General features: G+C 35.7%; 2 protein-coding genes across 2 annotated transcripts; one reads left to right on the forward strand and one right to left on the reverse strand.

Moving 5' to 3' along the window:
- Positions 1-7,098: 7,098 nt before the first annotated feature.
- On the reverse strand, positions 7,099-8,238 carry LOC115951938 (F-box/kelch-repeat protein At3g06240-like). The gene has a single exon (XM_031069051.1). The coding sequence runs from the start codon at positions 8,236-8,238 to the stop codon at positions 7,099-7,101; it is 1,140 nt and encodes a 379-aa protein (XP_030924911.1).
- A 5,716-nt stretch (positions 8,239-13,954) lies between these two features.
- Positions 13,955-16,266, forward strand: LOC115951939. The gene is made up of 3 exons (XM_031069052.1): positions 13,955-14,133; positions 14,190-14,339; positions 14,535-16,266. Exons 1-3 carry the CDS (start codon positions 13,955-13,957, stop codon positions 16,264-16,266), a joined length of 2,061 nt encoding a protein of 686 aa, XP_030924912.1.
- Positions 16,267-16,818: the final 552 nt, after the last annotated feature.

The following is a 16,818-nucleotide window of genomic DNA, read 5'->3' on the forward strand; positions in this document are numbered from 1 at the left end:
TTTGTCAAATAAAATTGAACCAATCGAGGCGTAGACACTACAAAAAACTTGTCCTACACCAGCATTACTCAAATCTATACACTGGCCCACTGCAATACTCAATTCGTGTGTTGTTTGTTAGAGACTAAGAGTCAGCTTCAAATTTCTGTCTGACCTAAACTTGAGGTGAATAATGAGAGTTCTTTCAAGGATCGACTGGAAGAAGAGAGATTCAAATTGGAGTCAAAGATGAGTTTGGTTCAGTCTCATTCAATGAAATGAAAGGATCTTAGAGCAATGGGATTGGATCATCAATCATGGATGAAGGTAATCCAATGAGTGTGTGTTAGGTACTGGGTGCCAATCTATTTGGTTGCTAAGTCACATTGCACGTGAAGACCTGATTTTTTTTTATTGATGAGATAGACGTGAAGACTTGCATGATTCAAAGCCATTCGTGATGATAAATACACCCACGAGCTCATTTCCTTCTGATTCGTGCATTCAACTGCATGTTGGTTGGTGATGATGACAATGCAAAGGTGAAATATGCATATGAGAGAGAGAGAGAGAGAGAGAGAGAGAGAGAATGTCAGTCAATCCGAACCTAATCACTTGCCAAAAAAAAAAAAAATGAATCGAAGAAACCAATAGGATAAGTTCCAATGTAAGAGCTCCCGAAACCTAAGTCAGTAAATAACAATATATAGGCCCAGCACTATAGTAGTATGGTGTTTTTAAACTGAATTTAGCTGATTGATTTATTGTGACCATAATAATGAGAGGCATAATGGCCTCCATCATGGGTCTGATTTTGGATTCCCTTCATTTTGGATGGAATTTTAGGCATGTAATTGTAACCACTGCCCTTAATTATGAGAAGTTCGTGTGATTTTTCTCGTGCACATCACAATCCAAGTATCCAAAGTCAAATTGAAGAAAAAGTTTAATTTTAATACACGGATAATAATTTGATTTACTTTTTTATACTTTTTGTTCTAGAATTCTGGTGTAAGTTTAATTTTGGTCTCTAAAAATTAAAAAATCTATATTTAGTCTCTGCATTTCAAATATGGTATAATTTGATATCTCCAGCTATCTTTCTATTTAGTTTATTAACGAAATGGTGAGACCCCTCATTTTTTAGAAACCAAATTGAATTAATTATTTATTTAAGGGGTCAAGCTCATATTTAAGGAACCAAAATCAAATTGAACTTGTATAAATTGTTCTCTTTTTCAAATTTTTAGGAACCAAATGTAAGACCAAAATTGAACTTCACCATTTTAGGCACACAAAAAAAATCCCTATAATTTACCCTAGTTTTTTCTCCTATCCTTTTCAATAACAATTGTACATTTTAGCACAAGAAAGGTCCAAACGGACCAAACCCAATAAATGCCCCTAGTACAATACACGAATGTTATAACTTATAGGACCACCTCAATAAAACCTAATTGCAACTAGCAGTGACTAGCACACCAAATATAAAAGGAAAAACTTATATTATAACTTTTTCTTTTTCTTTTTTTGAGAAACATATTATAACTTATATTAGTATAAGATCACATAATTATTTATATATATGCATGCCTCCAAGCGTGTAATGTTCGCTTTCATTCATAGTCAATGAATAGACCTACCAAATGCTAAATACAGCAAATAGACCTTTGACCCAAAAGCTCATATTCGGCCAGCTAATTTCATACTGTCATGATCAGACTACTCCAAACGAAGCCAGAATTTTATTATATTGAAGAATGAAGACTTTGACATATAGCCATATAGTTTATCTTCCTTGAGGTTTTAGACCGTTAAGCTGTTAAGGTATTATAGTCCAAGAGGATGATCCTTATTTTAGGTCTATATACTTAATTAGGTCTGTAAGTACTCTCAATTAAATAATTAAAAAATAAAAATAAAAATTCCATTATATCGCATACTAACATTTAACTCAATTAACTCGAATAAGTGTCTAGTATTACTATCAGGGTTTATGTAACAGGTTAAATGATTAGGTTTCTTAAACATGCTCTTTCAGCTGAAAATGAATCAAGCCCGTTGCCTTTTTTTTTTTTTTTTTTTTTTTTCTTTTATTTCTTCATAAGTATATTACGTATATGTTTCATAAAACTAGGATGGAAATATGCTATTATTTTATTCAATAAGTCTAAAGTCACAATAATTTTCACAAAATATTCTATGACTGTCAAGGTGTGATCAATAATATGAATGATAAATAATAAAATAATGTTCGTGATAGTCCCTAAAAAAAACTAATGAAAACCTACATGCTAACTGTTGTAATAAAAATATTGATAAAAATTGTTGTCTGTTGGCTGTTGCATTACTTTCTCCTATTAAATCAAAGAAAGTTTTCAAGTTCAACTCATTAAGCATTTAGCCAAAAAGAAAAAGGAAAAAAAGAGTTCAACTCATTAAGCGAGGACTCTTTTTTTTTTTTTTTTGAATCTCCCCTTGTAAAAAAAAAATAAAAAAATTGCTTCAACAAGGCCCATAATCCATCATAGAACAATTTAGGGGCCAACCTGATGGGGCGTTCGACTGTTATTTGGGCCAGCATGATTGACTCATTTGAGCCGAGGCTGGCAGGCTTTCAAAGTGTAAATATACCATATCCTGTTCTCGATGAGTCTATATTAGTTCATCCATGTTAGGCTTAATTGAAGTGGCATGATACCCAAGCCCAATTTTGCTTAGTTCGTATTTGCCCTGTATTGCCTTAAAAAAATTATTAAAAAAAACCCTGATATCTAGTTTTCAATGGGAGTTATAAGTAAACGTTGGAAGTTATTAAAAGTGTCCTTTTGAAAAATTATTTGCACAACAGCTCGTTTGTTAGAAGTGGATTAAAGTAATTGAAAAAAAAATTAAAAAAAATACACAAAAAAATAAGTTAAAAAAACTAAAAGAAAAAATAGTTGACAGCAACTTGAATGGTCAATTATAATTTTTAATTTTTAACACACATTTACCCCCAAAAAATTTATTGGTTTGTAGTTTGTCTGCTTGAATTTAAGGCAATTGTATGAATTTTTATTGATATTTAGGTACAATTTAACTTTAATATTTAAAAAAACAAAACAAAACAAAGAGTTAAAACTTTTATTAAACATACCTTTTATTTTTTTTATGAACTAAAAATGGGTAGAGGGGTGCAACTTGAATTGGCATTCTTCACCTTAGCGTGATCACAGTAACACTCTACCCGTTGGACCATAATTGTGCATCCAGCCCTATCAAGAACTCTAGTGAGCATGAACCAAGAGCATAGAGTAATTTTCCAAGAGCTTCTTATTGCAGGATTCAAACCTAGAACCTTCACCTCCCAAATCCATAGGAGTGAGCCCATGAACACTAGAAGCCTATTTGGTAATGTTGTTCTAATAACGTTGTTTAAATGTTGTAAAAATATGTGTAAATAAAAAATATTATAAAAATACGTGTTATGTTGTTTAAATAATGAAAACTATTGTTTAATAGACACAACCAAACATGTCCTAGACCACCCAACAGCAACTTTTATTAAACACACTTGTTAGCATCAGAAGACTACTCCACATTCTTTACTACAACCATTCTCTACCATAGTACCATTCTAGGCTCTAACCAGCCTATTTTCTAGTACATAGACATATATATCATTCTTAGAGCATCTCCAGCAGCTTTTCTAAATTTTTGTACTGTTTGAAGAATGAACAGTGACATTTAGCTTTTACTTACTCACTTTTTCAAATACACTTCCAACAGATTATCTATCTCATTCTCTATCTCATTTAAATATTATTTCTTCATTCATTGTTTATTCTTTTTTTAATCATCATTTATTCTTTTTTTTAACAACTATATTTTTCAATGAGAAGTATTATGTTCACAACATTTTACGCAATACTTTTACAACAAAATTTATGTGGAAAATTGTTATTAGTTCTAATTTGAATCTACCACTAAAATTATTTTTTTACTCGTCAATATTAACTAATAACAATATATTACTTAAAATTTATTGTGAAAATATTATAAAAATATTGTGGTAGTATTTTTCAATTAAGATTTTTTATTTTTATATTATTTTTCTTCCTTTCATTTCATTTTCATCCATGTTTCATTTCTTTGTTTCTTTTTTCTTTTTCTTGTTTTTCTCCTCCACACAAGACACACAGCCCCCCCTTCTTTTTATTTTCTTTTCCACCTCAAGAACATTCCAGCGCTTCACATCAGAGAGAGAGAGAGAGAGAGAGATCGGCTTGGGCCTCCACCTCATGCATCTCCACCTCTGCTCCAGCATCTCCACCGCCGCTCGTCATCCTTCCCACCGATCGGCTTGGGTCAGATCGGCTTGTTCTTTTTTTTTTTCTTTTTTTCTTTTTTTCATATTTGCTTGTTCTAATTCAACTTTATTTTAAGAATTGAATTTTATTTTGTGTTTTGTGTTTGGATTATGTGAGAAACGGGTCAGATCGACTTGTTCTTTTTTTTTTTTTTTTTTTTTTTCATATTTGCTTATTCTGATTCAACTTTATTTTAAGAATTAGATTTTGTTTTGTGTTTTGTGTTTGGATTATATGAGAAACGGAGAGAATGAGATAAAAAAAATTTAAAAAAAAAATCAGAGGAGAGAGAAAGAATTGATATAATAATAGCTAGGATAATTTTTGAAGCAGAAAAATTATTTGGAGTTGCTACAGTATTCTCTAAATTAAGAGAATCATTGTAGCAACTTCAAAAATAAATTTGGAGAATTTGGATGTTTAAAGAATCGGCTGGAGCATGAATAGTAGCCTTTGGTGCTCAAAAAAAGCTATTTAAAGACTGTTGGAGGTGCACTTAAGTTGATAAAGAACCAGCATATAAAAGATTGATAAAGAGCAGATATTTGGGGTAGGGAAAAAAAAAAGTTGAAAGCCTAGAATATATTTAAGCATTACATATAATATAGGAACTAAAACAGAGTGCTACAAAAGTCCAATTACAGCAATAAACCCATCATTTTTTGGGGGGATTTACAATCTCGCCCTGATCTTCTGTTGCTGGAAATATCAACCATTCATCTGGAGAAGTACTTTGATCACTTGCATCAATAAAAGGTGGCTCCCCAAGTTTTGGACCTTCCTGCTGACACTGGCTAAACAATGCCCCCAAAGGGTACTTTGTTTCCTCATTATATTTGCTATCTAATGTCTTCAAAAACCCCAGCCACCAAGTATGAGAAGCCTGGTTGTTCTCTCCCCATTCAAACTCTACAGCTTCCATGCCTGGTTGTGGTGGTGCAGCCAATATTGATGGTGCAGTTGTGGACCAAATGGGTTCAGGAATAGGCATGGTCATGGTCATAGACTCCAATGAATAACAATATTGTGAAACACCAAAACTAGGCCTTACAAAATCATAGTTATTGTAAGTGTTACCTAATAATATAGGCTGTGCATTTGTAACACACGATGATGATGATGAGGTTGATGAGGATCTGTTGATATGCAAGGCATGTGCAATCTCTCTTCTAGCTTTAGCCATGTTGATGGCACAATCTTGTGATGATGATGCTCTTCTTGTACGTGATGACCTTCTTCTCATGGGCTTTTTTAGTGAATTTCTCTTTTCTGAGCCCATAATTTGATTATTTTCCAGGGCTTCAACTGGGTTTGCTTTGTTATCCATGTTCACAAAGACACAAAATATTCTATGAGGTTGAAACTTGAAGGTCTGGGAGGTCTAAAAACTATAAATTAAGTGAAAGGAAAAGATGGGTGAGGCAAAGGTGACATGTATGCTGATTGTTGACACGTGGGAGGTCTAATGGACACATCAAATCTGTTTAAGAAGGGGGACTTGAATCGAGGGAGCTGTTTTAATAACACAAATTAATTCACTTTTTTTTTTTTTCATAATTTAGATATGACAAATTATCGTCACGCCATTTTTTTCATCAATTTTACTCTTTTACGTCACAATTATTCCAAAAAGTTGTAAAAAATTTTATATCCCCAAACTTTTCCTATGTCGAGGTAACTCTAAGATCACCTTTATGGTACTCTTTTGCAGGCTTTAGAGAGCAAGTGATGGCAGACTGACAGGCCACCAGTGTCTACTTACTAAGCATCAAGCAACCCAAGTTTGTGAGATCCTGTCATCTTAATTTGTTCTGACACGATAGGATTAGTGCACAGTTGGATCGGATAAGAAGTCTTTTTTTTTTTTATGAACGGATAAGAAGTCATTCAATACAAGCGAAAATGATAAGAAATTATTATTTTTTCAATAATATTAAAACTACACATTTTACCATAATTGTAATTGATAAAAAAAATATTGTAAATTTATGTGATAATGACAAAAAATTAATCATAATCTATCACATTTTATTACATTGGACATAAAAGTATAGGACAATAATAGAAAAATGTGCATCAAAATATGACATTAGCATTAATTTCTTTAATAAGAGTTAAATATATTATCAGAAAATTATTAGGTATTCTCTGAGTACTATAAATGTGTAGTCCTTCATCTCATATGAATGATGGGTCCTACTATATAAAAAGAGAAAATATGTACTTATGGTATTCTAGAAGTACACAATAATTTCTTCATATTATCATTTACGTGCCCATAATCCTTGCCCCAAGGTCACCAAACAATTTGTGTTTAAGGAAGTTCCAACTCTTCTAGGAAGTGCGGTGGATAAGAAATCATTTAAGATTAACATCTTAAATACAGCACCAAGTACTAAGATTTTTAATTAAAATATATCATAAGGAAATTCGAGCTACGGAGTTAGTATTAAATTATTGTATATATTTCTAACAATCTATATAAAAAGAATTCAATTGAATTTATATATAATTAATGACCAGTTGTTCTAGAATTCAAGATCCTTACTGCTAACATATATGAATTACTAAAGACATTTATAGCAAACTCTGAAGAAGAACAGAATGGAAGAAGTTCATCACTGGAACTACAAAGAAATCAATTTCCCTAAATTTCTAATAATCTATGAGTTATGAAGCAAAATTGTTAATATATCCTGAAAGATGATAAATAACAAAACTAGGCTAGCTATGTTCAAATAAAACTAATGCCGAAGACCAACATCTTTCACATCAATTTGCCATAACTCTTGAGTGAAATCAAGCTTCCCTTGAAGCTAAAGACTTGTAGAAGATCCATTCGTTTAGAGCCTGTAAGTTTACAAATTTTATACCACTCCACCTCATCACTCCCCAAATTATAATGGGCAACAGTACTAGTACCTCCATCCTTAAAAATTAGACCACTTTCGGAGGGACATGCAGAAGATATGTAGCTATTACCGAGGTACATAGAGGGGGCTGCAATATATAGTGAAAATTCTTTCACCCATTGTTTGGTGTTCCAATTCTTCAATACCCATATCACAACACTGGCTGAACATGACTGAGATTCAACAATTGCCAAATCTCCTCTAAGATTAATTAAGTAGCATGGATGAAAAGAGCCAATATGAATGTCAGCTGGATGAGGAGTCAATTGAAACTCTTCCTTGCCAATGTCAAAAGAAACTATCTTGCCCTTCAAATTGTCAATTTCAAATCTAGTGTCAGTAATCCAATGTATGGCTTCATTAACATAAATAGGTTTCCATATAGGATAAGAAGGAATGCTAGAAATCTCTCTCCATGATGTTGAACCCAAACTGTATACTCGAGTTCCTAATTTGTACCTCATGGTGTCGAAATCTATTTCTTTGTAGAACACATGAACAGCCTTGTACATATTAGTTGAAGTATCAAAACCCAATCCATAGCTTTCAAAATTCGGCATAGACTTATATTCCAATGTCACTGGTGGCAGAATAAGACTTTCTTTTCTTAGGGGATTAGAGAGAATCACTTTAGAAAGGCTTGAAATGCAGAGCAAGCCCTTACAAAAACTCTGTAGATAGTATTGTTCTATTCCATTTTCGGTTTCCTTGGACTCTAAATTCAGCAATGGCTGCTTGTTGCTTGTGATGGGCCTCAAAACCCCACGATTATCTTCCAATTCATACAAACTCGACATTTCAATTCTGTCATGAAAGCCTAATAGAAGTAGGACTAGTGGTTCTTCATCACCAGCTTGTGTTCTATGCATGTTTGCAAGACATGGGTCGTCAATGATATTGCACCAAAGCTTAGAGACACACCTAAATCGCAAAAGTAACTTTACAGGCAATCTTGAAAAGATGTTGTCCATAATTTCACGAGGGAGCTCCGCCATGATCTTCTTGTTAAACTTGAATTGTAGGAGAGGCACTCTTCTTATTCAACCCCTGTTTACTTGGTGTCCAAGCCACAAAAGTTGTACAGTGTGTTGTGCGATCCTTCTACTAAGTTTAACAAAAGTAATTTATTGATCAAATTAAATTTTTTATTTTTAGATTATTTATCAACAAAGGATGAGTATTTTCATAATAAAGAAATAAAGCTTATCCAAAAAAAAAAAAAAATTAATCATTAACATACGAGCTATGCACACTACACAGTTCTAGTTAGCCTACAAAAAGCACTTGCGGCAAATCAAAGTTTAATTTTCAAAAAGTCAAACAATAAACTGAAGGCATTATAAAAACTTCCATAAATAATATAATCCATGCAAAATTCTTTACAAAAGAATCTGTATCAAATTCATCGAATATTTTTCTACTATTAATTTGTTTTTTGATTGAAACTAAAAACAAACAAGAAAAATTAATTAATACTTTTGAAAGCACTGGCTTCAAATCAAAAAAAAAAAAAAAGTGAAAGCACTCACTGCCAAAATTATTGAGTGCTTATGGTAACCAAGAAGAATCACATAACATAAGCATGTGAGCGAAGAAAAACAAAAAAAAAAATTAGAGCGAGTAGGGTTAGGGTTTTTGATAATAACTCAGTATGATTTAAGTAGAGCGCAGTGTCTGCCGACTTTGATCAGAATAAAGGGATTCGAAGGTTTCTAGGATTCTATTTGTCTCATCCTCTCCTCTAACTAGTGCAGTGGCTTATAAATATAATAACAATATATAAGTCCATCTATTAAATCGCCCAAGAAAAGAAAAAAAAAAAAAAACCGTATAATATAACGACCAAAAATATGTAAAGATAAGATAACGTTAAAATCTTTTTTTCTTTTTTTTTTTTTTTTTTTTTTTTTGGAGAAGAACGTCAAAGTCTAAATTAAAAAGTTAAAAAGACATCATTCAAAAAAAAAAAAAAAACACTTAAAAAGAGATCTATCACATGTACCGTCAAAATCTAAATTATATATTGCAGTCACCAAGCCAATTTTACTAATACCTATCATTCAACTAACTTAATATTGTGGGTTTCAGTTAATTCAACTGGTAAAGTCTTTCATAGTTGAATAAGAGATCTGGGGGTTTAATTCTCACTTATACAAAATACTGATTGATATCTTAGTCTGATGATAAAACTCTCTCTCAAAAAAAATAAAACCTAACTTAATATTTAGCATTAAAACCTCTAGTCTAGCTTTGTTTGGTTGGAATAAAGGGAAGGAAGAGAAGAGAAAAGAATAAAGGAGAGAAAGGAAAAAGAAAGAGAAAATAAAAAAAAAATATTTTTGTGTGTATTTGGATATAATAGGGAAGAGAAAGTAAAGGAGAGATCATGAATAAAAATAATAGTAATAAAAGATTATTTTACTACTTTATCATTGACAAATGTCAATTATAAATTAACAACTAATTATGAAGATATAAAAGTAATTTGACAAAAAATTCAAAACTTTCCATGGGTATAAGAGTAATTTTATGAATTATTTAGGAGGGAAATTTAAAAGATAAAAAAATTGGTGGATCCTAAAGAAATAAATTTTCTTTCTGCATTTCTTTTCTCTCCCTTCTTTCCTTCTAGGAAAAGTTTAGGACTACAAATTTTTTCACAATTTCTTATCACAACTTTGAGGTGGTTGAGTGTGATTAGTGAAGAAAAATTGTAGATTTATGTGTAATTGATGGTTAACCACTCATAGTCTGTCGCGTCAAAATTGTGACAAAAAAAATCATGAAATAATTTGTATTTTGTAGTCCTAGAACTACTCCTCCTTCTAACCAAACAATTAAAGGAAAATATCACTTATCTTCTCTTCTCTTCTTTTGTTCCAAAACTCATAGTCATAGGTGTGGCAATTTGTATTTGTATGTTGGGTTTATGTCGTGTCAACTTATGAGTATTCGACTATATGGATCAACCCTAACCCAACATGTTTATTAAACAAGTTAGGATTCCTCAACTCTAGCATGACCCATTAATTAAATGAGTCAGTCGTATCAACCTATTTATTAGATTTTATCAAAAAAAAAAAAAAATTTAGTATTAACCAAATTGATATGAATTATGAAAAACCAAACAAATAAATATTTTTAATATAAAATTTAGAACTAACGAGTAACTGCATCACAAATAATCATTCAAAATTAAATCATATTTCAGTATCACAAATAACCAATCATAATATATCAAAGACAATAAACCACAACAACTAATAAGTTTCTATGCCTAGGGTTTGAAGGTTATATTAGTAAAATGTCATTTAATTAAACAGATCAGACAGGTCAAACGAGTTCCATGTAATAGACACTAACCCAACCCATTTATTAAATGGGTCAGTTGTGTCAACTCGAATACGATACAAACCCATTAGGCCTCAACTTATAACCTACTAATTTCGTGTCATGTCATGTCGGATTCATGAGTCGTGTCCAATTTTGCCACCCCTAGTCATAGGTATATTGGGTCTAACATTGCATGGGCTAAGTTTTAAATTTATTTGTTCAGTAGAACTTGGATTTTAATATATGCCAGCCCAAAAGCGAGGACAGAATGCTCTTTTTTTTTTACGGCACGTCGTTTAGTTGGCTAACAAGTATATTTGAAGTCAAACGTAGTGTTGTTTGTCTAGAAGATGGCATTGGTCAGAACACCTCATTTCATAGAAAGAGATAAAATCATAAAATCTTCTACCAAAATAAAAAGTTAGAATCACAAAATCAACAAATCATTGTTACAAAAATGGCATATGATTTTTTTAATAAAAATAAAAAAAAAAAATCCCAGAAGAAAGGAGGCATATAGATTTATGATATATATATATATATATATATATATATATATATATGTAGGGACAATGGGCCTAAAAGTATATGTTGGGCCTTGGCCTTGTTCGAGGAGGCTCAGTGGTCCGAGGATAGGCCAACAGTAAGGAAGACGTGGGATTTTGAACTTCACGATCTAGTTATGACTGGAAAGGTTGGGAAAGGTAGGCCGAGGAGGATATCTTCTCAGCTAAACAAAGGAGGGGTCAAAAGGTGTGTTTAGTTATCTAGAGTGACGTTCCAGGAAGTTCTGTTGATAAAGATATGCACTGTGAACATACAGGACAAATGGGAGCTGAGAAATATCTAGGGGAAAGCTGTTACCATCGCATTAAATGCTCTGTAGCTAACTCTCTGGCCGCATTAATAAAGAAGTGATATCTGAACAGTACTTTTCAGCCATAAAGCTACCCTCAAAGACTTTAGGAAAGGACTGATGGGACAAGAATCAACACAAGCAATCTAATGTCCACGTGGAGGGTAGAGATAAGAGGGGAGATATAGTATAAAATAGAAGGGAGATCTTAAGAAAAATGGGATCGGAGAATTAAGAAAGAAACATTGTAGCAATCAAAACTGTATTTGTAACCAACTTCAAGTAATACATACAAGAACTGGTCTCCTCGGACTGTGCCGATGACGATTTTCCTTAGATAAATCCAGTCTATTTTTGCTTTATTGTCTATTGGATCCATTGTAACCGTGACCCAACTCATTATAATCTAATTTTCCAACTCACTCTCTACAAATTCATTATACTGGGCTCTTTGGGCCTAAATCCTTTTATCATTTGGGTTTAGGACCCAAACTGCGTACTTACAAGCAGAATCTATAGGATCCCAACATGAAGATCATTTTGTCAACCTTGAGTGAAGAAGGGACCGGGAGGTTAGTGTGCATACCACCCATACTAGCAAGAGTCAGTCCCGAAATGGGAGCCACATTTCTCATGAGGAGGATACCAGAGCCCTGCAACTAGAGATTAATCATTTGAAAAGAAAGCTGCGCCACGAATGGCGAAGGCAAACTTCCTCCAACTCTGACTTCTCTTTTGACGATGAAGAGGATCTTAGTTATAAACCTAGGTCGAGGATACCTCTTAGTGAGTCCTTCTCGTATGATAAGGACTATCACCATGAACGTAGAAAAGGGAGCTTATCTTCCAAAGGCTTGGGAAATGATGCGATGAGCAGAGCGCTCAACCAAATTTCCAAGTCACCTTTCACGCGCAAAATTGAGGAAGAGAGACTTCCTCGGTAGTTCACTCAGCCAACGTTCACCATGTACAATGGTCGAACAAACCCTATGGAGCATGTGAGTCACTTCAACCAGAGAATGGTTGTGCACTCCAAGAATGAGGCCTTGTTGTGTAAGGTGTTCCCCTTCAGTTTAGGGCCCATGGCCATGAGGTGGTTTGATGGCTTAGGACCAAGTTCCATTGATTCCTTTAAGGAACTCACTCAGGCGTTTGGATCTCGCTTTATTACGTGCAGTAGGGTTCCTCGGCCCTTAAATTTCTTGTTGTCCCTATCCATGAGAGAAGGGGAGACCCTGAAAACATATTCGGACAGATACTGGGAGATGTTCAATGAGAAAGATGGTGACTTTGACAATATAGCCATCAGAACTTGCAAGGTCGGCTTGCCTGCCGAGCATGGCTTGAGGAAGTCTTTTACTAGAAAGCCTGCTACTAGTGTACGCTAGCTCATGGACCGGATTAATAAGTATAAGAGGGTCGAAAATGACCAACAATAAGGCAAGAGGAAGGGTAAGGTTATCTTTCAAGAAAGGAGGGATTTCAGGTCGAACTGCTACAACAATAATAGACCCCGAAGAGATTTTTCTGGGCAATCTGGGTCTACAGCTCCTCAGGTGGTTAACACGGTGTTCCAAGAGCCAGTACATCAATTCTTGGATAAAATCAAGAATGAGTCATACTTTAAATGGCCAAACAAGATAGAAGGAGACTCCATGAGGTGCAACCAAAGTTTTCATTGCCAGTACCACCAAGAACGAGGACACACCAATGAGGACTATAAAACTTTGTGGAATCACCTGGAGCAACTGGTCAAAGATGGAAGGTTGAAACAGTTTTTGTATCAGCCCAATGGGCACGAAGACTAAGCAGGGTCGAGGGCTTAGGGGAATGCTTCTTTAAGGCCCCCTTTAGGTACAATTAATGTCATCTTTGTTGCTCCTGGGAGAACTGGCGCACAGCCCTCTAGGGTGATGCCTGTAACTCGGCCACTTGCCAAGGACTCTAATCCAGAGTCAAAGAAGGCTAGAGTGGAGGTCCGACCAGCATTGAGCTTTTCAGATGAGGATAAGGTTGGAACCATACAGCCACACGATGATGCTTTAGTGGTAACACTCAAGATAGGAGGGTATGATGTCAAAAAAGTGTTGGTGGACCAGGGTAGTAGTGCAGAGATTATGTACCCTAACTTATACAGAGGGCTGAACCTGAAACCTGAGGATTTGATAGCCTATAATTCACCTTTGGTAAGCTTTGATGGAAAAGTTGTCATTCCAAAGGGTCAGATTAGACTACCCGTGCAAGCAGGTTCAGAGGTAGTGGAGGTGAATTTCATTGTGGTGGATGCTTATTCTTCCTACACGGCCATTATGGCAAGACCCTAACTCCATGCCCTGGGGGCTATTTCTTCCACCCTGCATTTGAACGTAAAATATCCGTCTAGGGACCAAATTGAAGAGCTTGTTGGGAGTCAATCCATGGCTAGACATTGCCTGGTGGCTGCAATTATGCATTAGCCTAAAGTTGAGTCTTCGGCCTTTGCTAAGAGGGACTCATAGTAATCAAGGATTCTGATCCTATCTATGGATGTGGTATCGGAAGGGGCAAAGTGTGAGAAGCTAGAAGAAATTGTTATAGATGGTGATCCGGAAAATTTTTTCCAAATCGGAGCTCAACTGCCTTCTCGAGAGAAGGAAAAGTTAATAGCGTTTCTTAGAGAGAACGTTGATGTATTTGCGTGGAATGCTTATAAGCTCCTGGGGTGGATCCAGACTTTATTTGCCATCATTTGAATGTCAACCCAGCTATCCTCTCTAGGAAGCAACCACCTCGGTGCTCATCCAAAGAGCATTCTGACACTGTCAAGGAGGAGGTGAACAAGTTTAAGCAAGCTAGGGCTATTAAGGAAGTTTTCTACCTTGAGTGGTTGGCCAATACAGTGATAGTGAAAAAGAAGAGTGGGAAATGGTAGGTATGTGCGGACTTCACAGATCTAAATAAAGCTTGCCCCAAGGACCCTTTTCCCATGCCTCGAATAGACCAGTTGGTAGATGCCACTGTAGGCCATCCTCGGATGAGCTTCTTGGACGCCTTTCAAGGATACCATTAGATACCTCTAACTCTGGATGATTAGGAGAAGACAACTTTTGTCACCCCTACTAGGAATTACCACTACAAGGTGATGCCCTTTGGTTTAAAAAATGCAGAGTCTACTTATCAGAGGATGATGACCAGAATGTTTGAGCTACAACTAGGAAAAAACATTGAGATTTATATAGATGACATGGTGGTTAAGAGTAAGCTGGAATCCGAGCATATTAATGATCTCGGGGATATCTTTGGGTTCTTGAGGAGACACAAACTGCGACTTAATGCTTCTAAATGCTCTTTTGGCGTCGGATTAGGGAAGTTCTTGGGGTACATGGTTACCCATCTCGGAATTGAAGTCAACCCTGACCAAATTAAAGCAATTAACAACTTACAGCCACCTCGGAATCCCAAAGAGGTCCAGAAGTTGACAGGAATGACTGTTGCTCTAAACCAATTCATTTCTCGGTCAGCAGACAGGTGTAGGCCTTTCTTCCAGTTGTTGAACAAGTGGAAGGGATTTGAATGGATTAAGGAGTGCATCTTAGCCTTTCAACAGTTGAAGGAATACCTATCTCGACCACCCATTATGTCAAGGCCCAAGGTGGATGAGGTGCTATTTGCTTACATTGCTGTGGCTTCCCATGTAGTGAGCTTGGTGTTTGTACGGGTTGATGATGGTATACAGAGGCTAGTTTATTATGTGAGTAAGTCACTACATGAGGCCGAGGTCTGTTACCTATCACTGGAGAAGGCCATTTTAGCAGTGGTGCATGCTACGCGTAAGCTTCCCCACTATTTCCAATCCCATACAATTGTTGTTTTAACTCAACTTTCACTTAAATTACTTCTTCGGAGTGCTGATTACACTGAAAGGATTGCCAAGTGGTATACAATATTAAGGGCTTTTAATATAAAGTACATGTCTCACACCTCTGTCAAGGGTCAGGTCCTTGCTGCTTTAATGGCCGAGTTTGCTGAATCCCCATTAGAAGAGGAAATGGAAAAGCAGGACATGGATGGAAAATCGGTTGGGTTAGTCTCCTTACAAGAACCTTTATCCTGGAGCGTATACGTTGATGGTGCAGCGAATCACAGAGGATCTGGAGTGGGGCTAGTTTTGATATCTCCCGAGAGGATCATAATTAAGAAATCCTTGAGATTAGGCTTCTCGGCCACAAACAATGAAGCTGAGTATGAAACTCTGTTGGTAGGAATGACCATGGTTCAGAAAATGGGTGGAAAAGTAGTGGAAATATTCTCAGATTCAAGGCTGGTTATAGGCCAAGTTCAGGGAGAGTTAGAGGCCAGGGACATGAGAATGAAAGAATACTTAAGTCAGGTTAGGCATTTACAGTCAGGGTTTGAGTCTTTCAATTTACAGCACATTCCTAGAAGTGGAAACACCCATGCCAATTCTCTAGCCACGCTTGTAATCTCCTCAGCACAAAGCCTGCCTCGGGTTATCCTTGTTGAAAATTTGTGTAAGGGTACTGAGATGAAGAATGAGGTGGTCCATATCCATCAAATTAGGGTGGGACCTAGCTGGATGGGCTCTATAGTATTGTTCTTGGAGGATATCTTACTTGAAGAGAAGTTAGAGGCCGACAAGGTGCGAAGAAAGGCTCCTCGGTTTTGGCTGTCTGAGGACCAAAAATTGTACAAACGCTTTTTTTCGGGGCCATACTTACTATGCGTACATCTAGAAGCATCAGAGCTACTCCTTGAAGAGCTACATGAAGAGATTTATGGAAGCCACACGGGAGGTAGGTCTTTGTCTCACAAAGCCCTTACTCATGAATACTAGTGGCCAAACATGCAGAAGGAAGCACAAGAATATGTGAAGAAGTGTGACCAGTGCCAAAGATTTACTCCAAACATTCATCAACCAAGGAGAGTCCTTAATCCTCTATCTAGCCCTTGGCCCTTTGCTCAATGGGGCTTGGATATTGTTGGACATTTCCTTAAGGCAGTAGGGAATAAGAGATATTTACCAGTCAGCACAGATTACTTCACCAAGTGGATTGAAGCTGAACCATTGGCAAATATCAGGGACGTGGATGCCAAGAAATTTGTTTGGAAAAACATTGTCACTCGGTTCAGGATCCCCAATACCCTCATCTCGGACAATGGTCTCCAGTTTGATAGCAAAGCCTTCAGGAGGTACTGTTGTGACCTAGGAATTATGAATAGGTATTCCACCCCAGCTTATCCATAAGGGAATGGACAGCCTGAGACTGTCAGCAAGGTCATAGTAAATGGACTCAAGAAGAAATTGGACGATGTAAAGGAAAAATGGGTGGAAGAGTTGTCATATGTCCTTTGGACATATTGAACCACACCTCGTAGGTTAACAGGG

This window comes from Quercus lobata, chromosome 7, assembly GCF_001633185.2.
Source record: "Quercus lobata isolate SW786 chromosome 7, ValleyOak3.0 Primary Assembly, whole genome shotgun sequence".
NCBI lineage: Eukaryota > Viridiplantae > Streptophyta > Magnoliopsida > Fagales > Fagaceae > Quercus > Quercus lobata.

Bases quoted from the DNA above. Each gene is read 5' to 3' on its own strand.
- LOC115951938 (XM_031069051.1), bottom strand. From the start codon at position 8,238: ATGGCGGAGCTCCCTCGTGAAATTATGGACAACATCTTTTCAAGATTG.
- LOC115951939 (XM_031069052.1), top strand. From the start codon at position 13,955: ATGGATGTGGTATCGGAAGGGGCAAAGTGTGAGAAGCTAGAAGAAATT. The intron at 14,134-14,189 runs GTGGATCCAGAC...TATCCTCTCTAG, and splicing joins AATGCTTATAAGCTCCTGGG to GAAGCAACCACCTCGGTGCT. The intron at 14,340-14,534 runs GTAGGTATGTGC...CACCCCTACTAG, and splicing joins AAAAAGAAGAGTGGGAAATG to GAATTACCACTACAAGGTGA.